Source organism: Chelon labrosus (assembly GCF_963514085.1).
Source record: "Chelon labrosus genome assembly, chromosome: 22".
NCBI classification, from domain to species: Eukaryota; Metazoa; Chordata; class Actinopteri; order Mugiliformes; family Mugilidae; genus Chelon; species Chelon labrosus.
In genome coordinates this window covers 4851577-4864431 of record NC_140355.1, presented here as the reverse complement: position 1 = coordinate 4864431, position 12855 = coordinate 4851577, and the positions used below count along the sequence as shown (strand labels likewise).

General features: G+C 41.5%; 1 protein-coding gene across 2 annotated transcripts in view; it reads left to right on the top strand.

Annotated features, from left to right (window-relative positions):
- Positions 1–575: 575 nt before the first annotated feature.
- Positions 576–12855, top strand: part of stxbp1a (syntaxin binding protein 1a) — a gene marked incomplete at its 3' end in the record, with an annotated part of 28706 nt that continues 16426 nt past the window's right edge. For both annotated transcript variants that reach the window (XM_084571940.1, XM_084571939.1), the window contains exon 1: positions 576–859. In XM_084571940.1, the coding sequence (XP_084428066.1) occupies positions 823–859 (37 nt within the window). In that variant the 5' untranslated portion in view covers positions 576–822. The remainder of the gene's footprint in view (positions 860–12855) is intronic.

Here is a 12855-nt window from a genome sequence, read left to right as displayed (position 1 = left end):
GCACGTTTCTACCCAAAGAGAAATGCCGCCCCCTTGTGTTCGTAGACTGTAAGGGCGAAGAAGCCTGCATCCACTGCAGACACGCCTCCACCACAGGGAACCTGGGATATAAATCTCATTACGGTTCCTGGACATCAAGCAATGTAAAATAATAAAACGTTTAATTTCGCAACACTTTGACTCATATAAGCAAAACTGTTAATAAATGTGACCTCCCTTTAGAACCCCTCTGAACCCCATGTGCATGAAAATGCTGCATTTGACGCTCACTGTGGTAGATGCAGAGTTACAGCAGTGATCTAGATGAATTTACCAGTCCATCAAAATAGAAAGAAAGAAACCAACAAACGAGCAAAGAAAGAAAGGAGTAAAACAGGTTGATATCAGCTTCATATTTGTGGTGGATGGATGTTGTTCAGACAAAATCATATACCTGGGCTTGTGATACGTTTACTTTTAAAGTGTATATTAAGAAGAGTGATTTCAAGAGTGATTCCTGTGCCCCAGTAAAAGAGAATAAAACATAATAACCAAACAAATGACGACCATGTTGCCTGTTATTCTGTCCAGTGTTAAGACTACAAACAACAGACGAATATTTGAACAAATGTGGGTTAATTGTGGACTTAATATAAGCACAGGACTGTAGTAAGAAATGGGCTAGTTTGAGCTAATAAGACGCAGTCGCCGCACCAGCGGGGGATGATGCGGAAGGATACGCAGTGACGTTTTCAACTTGAGGCTCCTCCGCAGCGCTGTGAGATGAACAGAGAGGAGGGAGGAAGCAGAGGGTGATCACTCGGTCCAACATTCAGCAGCATCATGGCACCTATCGGATTAAAGGCGGTGGTCGGCGAAAGTAAGAGCGTCTTCATTTGTTTTGCTTAGAATTAGAGAGATGCGCGCTGGGCTGTGCGCCCAAATTGGTCCGTGTGCGTGTGGCAGGGAGAGTTTTTTTTTTTTTTCCCCCTAGGATGCGGATGGCTGCTAGTGCGTCTGGGTGATGATGGTGAAGGTGGTGCTGTTAGTGTTCCATTGTATCCTGTTGTAAACCGTGCAGTGAGGGAGCTGTGGATGTCCTGCAGAGGCTGGTTTGTCTCACTGAGCTCCTGCGGTGTAGATGCGCAAATACATTTAAAACGACTGGGAGAGCCCGAAAATGGCTTTAACAAACATTGATTAGCCCACTAATAGAAAATGTAAGCATCCTCCTCCAGTAGGACGAGGAAAGCCTGCAGGCAGATGCAGCACATATCCGCCCTTTTAGCCTCAGTCAGTGTTTATTTCAGGAATAATCTGCGCTGCATTGGAGCTGCATCATGAACTGCCCCTGCTTGAATATTGTGCTACAAGGTACATACTTTCCCGTCACACTTTGGCGTGATATATAAAAAAAAAACAGCCAGCAGTGTAACGTAGAGCTATTGATTATTAAATGACTAGAGATTAACACTCATCCGTGGGATTCCCTGGTTTCAGCAGTGCCTCACCCCTCTGATGGAGCAGAAATCGGTTGCGTAAAACACCCCTTCTCAGCCGGAGCGCTTCAGAGCTGAGGCAATCTGCTGTTTGCTGTGTTTCACGTTAATGGCGGATTGTACCCAAATCGGAAATTGCCTTAAAAGAAATTCCGCATTATCTGTTCGCGGACAAGGAGTAAGTGCCCTTTCATCCTCATCCTGCCCTTTAGTGGCGGTGCCGCACCGATCAAACAATTTCTGTGTAATCCCTCATCATTAGGACACTGTTGACTCGACTGTCAGTATCAGATCAGTCTTTTAGACTCGTTTATTTCTGCCGGTGCTCCAGCAGATTCGGTCTGTGAGGCGGAAACAGGCCGCCTGAACATGGAGGCCAGCTCGATTCTCCTCAGCAGGGTCAACTGGGTGCAAGTGTTGGTGATCGTGATAATGTCAGGCAGGCCTGTATAGTGTGTAAAACTCACAGAGATTACTTAGTAAACCAAGTATCTAAATAATCCCTAATCATTTGCCCTGTCCGTGGTGCAGGATTGGCTTCATTTGGTTTCTGTTGTCCAGGTTATTGATTTGGTTTCAAATTTCACTGACACAATTAAGCATGCTCCCTCTGTAGTAGGCTACCTCCTCACTCTATGGTAGTAAGATTTTCAAATCCTGGATCGTTAGATGTCTTAAATTGCAACAGTCTCATATTTTACAGGTTCTGTTGTAAAATGTTTTGACCCCAGGACATCACATGTCACAAAGAGAAACGTGTACACACACGCACGCGACACTCCAGCATCAATGATTACAAAGCCAAAAATGTACAATCTAATATTACGATGTATTTACAATATTATGAAATATAGCTTCTACTAGCGGCTTATGAAACCGTTTAGCAGGACTGAAAAATATAGATTAAAGATTTTTCCAGGGTCTGCATAAAGTACGTCACAATATTTGGAATTAGGCACATTTACATATCGGCCTGTAGTAATCAAAGGTAGTGTGTAAGTCGCGACCACGCCACAATATTACTTGTTATGTTTCAATTAAATTTGCTCGTAATGAAGAAATATTGCTTTTCGTTTATGTTATATCCTGTTTAAAGGGGGGAATCAGTATTAATGTGAGCACAGATCTGTCAGATTTGTACTTTGTGTGCCTTGCATCACTGGTGGTAATTTATATTTTTTCATTTACAGCCTGCATTTTAATAGCAATGATCTCATTTGCACATCTACTACATTACACAATACAGCTTCACATGCCAATTATCCTCCGATTTAATTATTTAGGCCTCCTGACTGACGATTACATAACCCGGTTTGTAAAACTAAAGGCAGGCTTATGGCCTCTCAGCGCTCACTGAGTCGCCTTTTCCAGAACAATGTAAACACTGCACGTGCACGTTTCCCAGTAGGAAACGACAGGGACGCTGCAGGCAACACCTGCACTCTGTTGAGCTGAGGTGAAGCTGGGATGGGATTGGTGGAGGTTATGGAGGCAAAGAGAGGGAGGGTGACACCGCCGTGGGCTCTCTATGCAGCAGTGGATGTAGCAGCCGGGATGAATGAGGGGGGATGGGCAGCGAGCCGAGCATCACCCTCTCCTTTTTGTGCCTGTATATGAGTATCAGTCCCAAAGAGCATCATAAAGAAAATAAGGCCGCAACCTGAGCTGCTGGATATTCATTGATAGACGTGGCGCTCACTCTGAGGAAGCACAGTGATTAAAAAGAAACAGTATTCTCTATTTGACTTTCAGGAGGTGAACACATTACTGGGTGTTGCAGATACATCAGTTTTGGTGGATATCATGATGTTTTCCAGGTTTTCATGTTGTAATCTGCATTCCTTGTATTTCTCAAGAGGGAAATTTCAGTTATGATTTTTTGTTGATGTAGACAAGAAATATTATGCCTGTTTTGATTCTTCCATTCATTTATATTCAGGTTATCGGGCTTAAACCTCGTATTTTTATCAAATGATATTGACAGATGTCCTGATATACTTGAAAAAACTATTCAGTTAAAATAAACACCGTAAAAATCAACATTATATTTCTGCCACAATTCTGTAAATTCAGTAACATCATAAAGTATCTTTACTTGATTTGTCTATGGACAGATTGATCTCACAGATTTTTCATTCTTGCATTCATGTATATGTTGGTTCATTCATTTATTACCCTCACCTGCTTATTCCAGCTCAGGGTCATGAGGTTCATACTCTGTGTACAGTGTTGTTAAATCAACACCCAGCATTCATTGCACGTATTGCAGGTACAGGTACATGTTGTACAAAGTAAGTCCTTGCTGTTTTAATTACAATTTGCTGCTGTCATTCTTAGCCTTTTGTTGTTCTTGTGAGAAGCATTTTTCAGCGTTATGTGGTGAACAGTGCACAGTACAGAGCTGGTATTAAAGGAAGGTGGGTAGTGGGGGTGTTACATGTAACAGCAGGCAGACTTGAACCAGAAACTTTGCAGTCTCATGGTCACAGATTTATTGGCCAGCTGGATGTCTATCAGTAGCTGTGGAATGAACTTGGAAGTTGTCCTTGTTGCATAAAACATGCTTTTACTATGCAGTATACTGCATGCCAATCTTCATAGTGTAATATTTTGGAAGTTAGGATACTCTGAAGGGCTGTGACAACAACTGAACCGATGTTGAAAGGTGGCAGTTGAGTTGTGGAAGGGATATTGCATCTTAATGTTTTACCTTTCAGGATTTAAGGATGTCCTTGATATCACCAAATACTGACCGAGCACTACTCTCTATGAATGTACTTTGCCTTGGCTCAAGTACAGCTGCAGTGAAGTGGAGTGTTTCTATTTTTTTCTTGTCAGGGAAACACAAGTGAAGTGTCTTTACACAGCTGAAGTTAAGTCTTTCCATTGTTCCTTGTCTGTTTCTTTGGATCACACACAAATTCCACACACAAAGACAGCATCCGGCAGTGTCCGCTGGTGAGCAGTGGATGGCTCATAGTCACACTCAGATAGTCCCAGAGCCTGCTTCTGCTCGATGACAGACTGTATTGTCATGCTATGTGCTTCGAGACTGTGGTGAATGCTGTTCCAAGAGGTTGGCACGTCCTGCTGGAGTCACATTGAGCTGCACCTGCTGAAGAAGGCTAAGACGAATGTTTAAAATTTCAAGCTGTTTTCGACTGCCAGCGCATCTGCAGCACTTCTCTGAGCCAAAAGGCTAACCTGCGTTACCACCGCCTTCTTTTGAGTTTATTTGCATTACCGCATCTTACTGCCTCAGCCTATCTGTGCAGCTAGCACTGGTTACACATTAAAACATGATTCTCCAGAGTGTAGGCATAGCATGATGCTAAAAATGGTATGAGGAGTGTCAGAGTTGTTTCATGAGTACATTACTACAGTATTGGATCAGATACCGATGTTAGTATTGGTATTAAGGCTCGTTTAGAGTACTACAGGATATATAGATGCTGTAACCTATGCACGTAGCCTGCGCTGGTGCGAATTATTTATACTTGTGCGCTCGACAGTCTGGCTCACTCTGTAAAAACAGCACCCTATCGCTTGTCGGCACTGTGTCTGTTTTACCAGTCGGGTTAATTTTTGTTTCTACTTCCTGCTTCACTTTCAATGGTGAACCTCCTCAGTTAACCTTTCCTCGATGTGTTCCATCTTTATTGATGCAAAACAGTCAATTTGAAAACTGTGGAGATGGAGATGCAGCCAGAAATACTAAAGCGGAAATTAAATGATTGGATATGATTGTGTAGAAATTGTAAATCTGTCAAGTGGACCAGTCACAGCTCTTGCGCACTGTGTCACCGCGAAGCATAGTTATATTTCTAGGGAGGTGCACATCAGGTGCACACAAGTTCTCTTGTTGAAGAACAAATAAACTAGTTTGTTGATGGATTTAACCTGCCCTATGGTTGCAAGCGTACCTTGGCTGGCTAACAGTTTTCCTGCTTCATGTAGTCTTTATGCAGCGCTAAGTAAACAATGCACTGTCTCCAGCTTAACACAACAGAAATTGTCATCATGATGTTGTGTATTTACTGCTTTGTGTGTGTCGAGTTTTGAGAAGAGAAAGGAGAGGGAAGGTGAAACAGACAAGGACGTGCATCCATTTACACACACACACACACACACACACACAAGTCTTCCACTGACCTTGGAAGCATCACTGAGCGGGAGCATCAGCACTCGTCTGGGTTCAGCGTCTGACGCAGTGCCTGCAGCCTCTGGGCCTCCACAAACACACAGGCAACAAACACGCACTGACTCGCAAATAAATCCATGCTGAAATGTCACGTCGCCACGGTTACAGAGCATGAAGGGCTAGCTGAAATAGAGCCCTCTAATTCAAGGCTACAGTGGCTCGTAATTGTAGCGAATTTCCCTCCTCTCTGACTGAGGAAGAGTGCTGTGTCAGAGCTGGCAAACAATCCTCTTCCTCCCACTCTTCTCAGCGGGCACGTGACAGCTCGCTCCATCCTCCGCTTGCATGCATACACACACGTACACAAAGGGACATATTTAACACGGCATTACAGAAGTATCTACTTATAGTATATCACCGCAGAGCCAAGATGTGTTGGCCAACATGCTCTCATCCTCCACTGACATAAACAATAGGAAGAAACGCGTGTTAAGGAAGAGGAGGAAAAAAAGGATGACATAATGGACATGTTGATGCTGTGCATTAACCAGCACTGACCTGAGAGCAACTGCAGAGCTTCAGACAGACTTCCAAATAGGCCTTGCCAGCCCACAGCATCATGATGTATCACTTGCTTTCTTGTATCTGTTATACTCTGTATTGTCATTTTCACTTCTCTGGGATTCTGTCATCCATTTAAAACCTTCTCGCTTCTAAAAAAAGCAAAGCAAAGTACATATATATTCCAAACATATATTCCTCTCAGTATGGAAGGGAACCCAAAAATTCACTTTTTAATGTCGGGCAACACTGAGGAGCAAAAAAAAAAAAAAAGTCTTTTAAAACCAGTGACAAGTGATTAAATTTAAAGTCACTGTTGAAACAGGTAGCGCATCTTAAGAGGAGGGAAAGCTACAAGCTACAACTGGTTCAAAACTACGCCGCAAGAATCATCACTAGAACCCCCTCCATAAGTCACATAACACCGGTCCTGCAGCAACTCCACTGGCTTCCTGTCAAATTCCGTATCAGCTACAAAATCCTACTTCTCACCTTCAAGGCATTAAACAACTTCGCCCCTCAGTACCTCACTAACCTGCTCCAAATAAACATTCCTGCCTGCACTCTTAGGTCATCCTCATCACAACAACTCACCTTCCCACCTGCTCGCTTGACCACCATGGGGTTCAGAGCCTTCTCCCATTCAGCCCCCTGCCTGTGGAACGCCCTCCCGGAACACTTAAAAAATTCAGACTCAGTCACCACCTTCAAATCTCAGCTCAAAATAATAACAAAGGGTTTTGTTAAAATCATTATTTGCTACTCGTAAAGGGAATGGTCTTGTGAGTTTTTGGAGAGTCACTGCACCACTCACACCTTCCCCACCTGTGTTTTTAAATTCAAAAACCAGAGAGATCTGGGAAAAGAAAATTCAAACACACATTATTGATGGATACAGCACTAGAAAGGATGTCCAAAGTAAGGTGATTTAATGGGATGGATTAACTAGTCACACCAAGATTTATTTAAACGCACAGTGCAAGTCAACGGATATATTTCTTTATATTCCAGGAAGAGAAATGAAAGAGAGGGCTTTTGATAATATTGATTCAAAGTTGACATAGTTAAATGTCATGACAACACAATATCATTTTTTGCATTTGAAATAGTAAGTTCTCTTAAATGAGACAGCAGTAATTACTATTATGTGTTACTATTAAACTATTAGTTTGACTCAGTTTATGCACAATATCTTCACTGACACTTCACTAGACATTTTGTCTGTATGAATGCAAGCATTGGGTTTGACCATGAAAACAAAGGCACTGATTTTTCTCGGAGAATCTGCACTCACAAGCACTGTTCAGACCTGGTACTAACATGTGTCCTGAGTGATCTGATCACAAGTGAGCAGCTCCAGTCCCTCAGAACACATTCGGAGCTGGTCTGGGCCACTTGTAATCTCATTCTTGTAGTAGTGTGAACACATATTTTGAATAGTTTTTGTCCTTGTAAAGAGGAATTAATTTACAAATGAAATGGTTGAATATTATTGTGTAGAAAGTGTAATTCTGTCAAATAACGTTTGTTTAGTGATGTCATACTGTACTTGGTGAAAATTTCTCTAAACGTGGGCATACACTGAAGTTTTTTTTTTGCCTTCACTCAGTCTAGTTAGTTTCCACAAAGCTATGAAATACAAAGAGTTATTTTATACAAGTTTTTTTAAGTTGCATTTTACATGATCATTTATTAGTAATGTTGTTGCTGCTGTTGTGTCTTTTGATGATATAGCCAGGTTTTGCAGTTAATAGCTATTCAAGTTTTTAGAGAGGCTCCTTGCTGCGAGGTGAACAGAGGTGACGTGACATGAAGATCTTGTAGACTCCACAAGAATGAATCAACATTCGACCCACAAAGTCACCAGAGATCACTTCGCTGTCACAGCATTTGCAGCAGGACGATTTCTCAGTGGTTCTGCTATCAGAGCCTTTCTGCACTCAGGTCTCATGACTCATGACTCAGGTTTTACTCTGCTCCTGCAGATCGCCTCCCATAACCCATCAGTGCAGTGTCATGGAAAAAGGTCCTCCATAGCACCAGTTTTCTGTTTTAAATGGGTGACCTGCGCTCCTCATCAGCCTGCACGACCCTTGACCTCTGCTATCTGACTGAATATATGTGGGAGGCCCCAGGAGCAACAAACCCCTGAGCCTTTCTCATGAGCCTTTACTGGGTTTCATACAACCAATTTGTGCGGCCGTTTACGTTTTGCTTGTATTTTTGAATCAGGTTAAAATCAGCCCCCAAGGCATACTGAGCAGCAGGTAACCATAGTAACTGTTGGGATGTTACCACGCTGTGTTACCATTTAACCCTCAGTGGTGAAATGAATATCATTACAAGACTACATATTTAACTATATCCTTCAAAGAAAGAAGTAGAAATCTGTTAATTATTTTTAGAAGTGTCCATTTGCTTTAAAAATGCCAAAATAAAATTACCAATTTTCCACAACTGAAATGATTGCTAAAAGCTGTTTAGAGGTTTTGTTTAACAGTTATTTTTACAAATTATTATTAGTATATGAATTACTCACTTAATTATTTGGATTATTAAATATTAACACTTATTGAAGACCTATAATATAAACCTGGCTTTATGTAGCTGCTTTTAAGATGAAACTCTGTGAGGTTTATTAAATCTTTGAAGTGAAGGGTGGTGAACGCCGCCCTTTCATTTCAGTGCTGATATGTCTGCCTGCCTCTTTAAGATCAGGAGCGTCAGATTCTCTCGGGAGTGATGCTGCTGTGAAGCTTGAGATCCCGAGAAAAAAAAATGGGTCATGCACTCATAGGTGAAAGTCCCTGAAGGGGGGAGAACCACGAGGCAAAGGGAGGAACTGTCATCTCTTCACTGCTACACTGTGTAACCTCATCAGCAATATCATGTACACTGCTGTCATGTCAGTAACGTCAGTGGACAATTTATGTTGATGCTTTTTTTTTTCGTAAAAAAATAAAAAGCTTTTTTATGTTTCTCTGTAGTCTAAAATGTATTTAAGTGAATATTTTTTTAAACTAATTTGCATATTTTAGCAGTTAATTTACTTTCTCTTCACACGATTATTTTTAGCGGAAGTATAGTCCGACCCTGAATGTCCTCTGTGAAATGACGTCGGTGCTTATTCAAAGGCACATGGAGGACAGGGCACTTAAAATCTGGTTGTGTGACGTGAGTGTTGTATGACGCCTAGTGCAATGACACAGAGAGAAAATACTGTATATATATTTTTAAATATAATTAAATGCAGTAGAGCCTTTTATAGCGTAGACTGTGCTCAAGGTTCAGTCACAGAATCCATCTTAACTCTCCTTTCTGCTCTACCATGAGGATGTTGTATCCTGTTAAACTGGAAGTGAGAGCTTATGAGGTGCGTGTGTGCGTGTGTGTCACTCTGCCTATTTGGTTGACACAGCTGTTGCGTTGTGTTTGTTCAGGTCCCTTCCCTTCTGTGTGTCTGGTGCGTTCTTGTATTGTTGTACCTCTGTTATGAGGTCAGAAAGGAAAAATCCACAACGCTGCCTCCTGACGTTGTTTAGATTTTCGTTCTCAGGCATCAGTTAGGAGAGTGTGCAGTGGCCACGTCTCTGTTTTATTACCTCATTTTCACATGATTTTGTGAAGCCAGACACACAGGAAGCAGCTTTGAAATATTGTGGCATAACATATTTTATTTTTCTTTTCTTTGCGTCACTCCCCAAAGTATTAATAGTTCAGGTAGAAGGAGCATAGTAGTGTATGACAGCAAGCAGTACTGTATCAGTGCAACACAGACAACCAGAGCCAATCTGTATGTCTTGTTTTTTATCAAACGGGACTTGGGTTCATCTTTACCACAGGTTTCTAAACATAATTAATTCTAAATTCTGATTCTTCACGTGCAAAAGGGAGGAAAACGCTGAAAGGACTCATAGTCGCTTTACATTAATTCATATGACTATATAAGCAGCAGAGAAGAAGGGATGCAGTCTGGCTGCAGGGATGACAGCAGGGGTTAATGAGGGTCAAGTGATTGATAATATGCAGTTTAATTAACATATGTGTGGACGGAGTCTGATTGCACCATAAGAGAAGATTAGTTAGATGGAAACACCTGTGTGTGTGTCATTATCATTTATTTGGAGTGTCAAAATGGTGAATGTTCAGTATTCACTAGCCAACTCATGACTCTTTAGCTGCTAAATGTCTGTCTTCTTTGGAGCTCACAGGTTTATCTAAAGGCTTCAGTTCAGATGGCTGATCATTATCTGTTGGGTGGAGTGATCGGTTTGATTAAGTTTTAAATCCAAAAATTCAGGCCTACAAAAAACTTAAACTACAGTCAGTCTTCAGCCTCATTTATCTAAGAGCATTTATCACTAACGTACGGAGCAAGAGGAAACACATCAGCTGCAGCAGAGGAAAGGGGAAAACAAGTGGCGGATATCCTTACTCCTGTCTATAAGAGTCTCATCCTGTGGCCTGGAGCCTCTGCTGGATGAGACGCTTTTTAAGAATGAAAGTGAGCCTGCTTTAATTCTAAAACTGCTGTGCATTGTCTGCAGCTCAGTAGTGGCTGTACCGACTCCTGATAAAATGAAACATATCGTTTGTCAGATTTATTTTTTGTTGGTTTGTTTCGTATTGGCTATGCTGCCTTGCTGACACAGCAACTAACAGGACAGGACAAAGAGGATGCTGGAAATAGACCGAAGCTGAGTCTGCGAATCTCTCTGCCATTTAGCGAGAATAATATTCACACTATTCTAAGATCATCTGTCCCGCAGGAGGTCAGATACAGTTTGTCTGACTTGCAGGGGGTGCAGGCTGAGGTCTGTCTGTGCTCCTGGATTCACTCTCTGCTGCTCTAAAAGCGCAACATAAATTCCACCTATATTCACATCTTTCCAATCTGTTAACCTATTGATTACTTTTTCAAATAGTCTATTAATCCTTTGGTTAACTTGCCACTAAATAATAAACACAAATTGCACCATTAAATGTTCAACTATTTATATTACCATAATAACATATTTTTACATATTTAACCAAGAAGACATAATTAGAATTGTTTTTCTTTCTATCTTTACTATGAATATGAATTAGCTTCAGTGGCTAGTGCTGATTGTAACTAGTGCACTTGTGCATTAGCCCTTAGAGAGTAACTTTAATGGAAATCTACATTATTAATTTTATAGGTCTAGGTGCACATAGCACATAAACACGCTGCTTACAACTTGCACATCCACTAGAAAACATCATTGCCACACTTACCATTATCACCTGTTCCAAGGAGATGGGATAACAAACACTGAAACGCAATCTATCCTGGTGGTGGGGTAAACCTCTGACTGCTGGATCCAGATAAATATTTATGTTCTGGTAACAGGGTGACGTTAATCAGTTTGCTTGTCTTATTGGTTTTTCAATATTTCACATCTGTCTATTCCACCCATCCTCACATCTTGGTGAAATGGGGAAATTTCCCAGTTTGGCATTAATAAAACATCTATCTATCTATCTATCTATCTATCTATCTATCTATCTATCTATCTATCTATTCATCTTTATTGTTGTCGTGGTGCTGGCTCTCGGGGGGTTTCAGGCTCTGGCTTCTGTAAAACATCTTGGGGACAGTTTGGATTGTTATTGATGCTATGCAAATGAAACTGAATTGCCTTACGTAGACTATGATAATTAATTTGCTTGTCACCTCCTCAATTGGCTTCACAGTCAGTTTGTCGAATCGACCTTATAAGGTCCTGTATATCATGCACATTGGGTTCATATTTGAGCCTCCTACCTTGCTTGTTAGCAGTCACTGTATATGGACTCTGTTAGTTGTCCCTTATTCCAGCACACTGCTGTTGAATGCGTATTGAGAAGCTGGAAACGACTCTAGTTGGGGAAGGGGTAGAACCGAGAAGTCTACAGAGACCATCTTCCCTTGTTGTATTCATTTGCACTCAGACATCGTTTTGTGCTCCTAAATTTCCAGCCAGCCACAAGTTTTCATGTGTGCTTTTTCAAAGTAGACAGTCCAAAACCAGGAGGGCAGGTATTTTTAGGTGTGTCAGCAGACGCCCCCATTCCACTCGGTAGAGCTGCCCCTAACAGCTGCTGTAATCTTCGTCACATTTATTGAAGCAAACACATGCATTGACTCACATGAACACATCCCCGAACTTCATTTTAATGTGTGCTCTGTAATCTTTTGTTGTACCAGCCCTTTTTAATCTCTGGTAATCCACCAATATCTATGTGGTCTCAGGTTTTAGCCGTGTCCGAAGGGCTTAGCGATTTATATTCGCAGTGGTCCAGTGTGATGTTGAACAGTAATTCACCCTAAATGGATTTATCCTAATGCAGCTGGCAGATGGTTGGCACGGTGATCAGGCCAATATCGGTGTTGTGGCGTAAACATGGCCATCGTGTCATAACCTCACAGTGGGGAGGAGAATTTTTCCTTTGCGGATATTTGAGATCACGGAGAGACAGAGAAGCAGAGTCTATGTTTATAGACACTGAATCGAGGGGATTCGTTTTGCTGGTGTGGGTCTTTGGTCAGTGACCTTGTTGCAGGCCATATCTGCCATTTCGCATGTTATTATCCTCTATTGCATTGTAGGATTGAATTGACATAAAGTCAACTAATAAAGACCAAATTTGTCTTTGTATTTAAATTCTACTTAT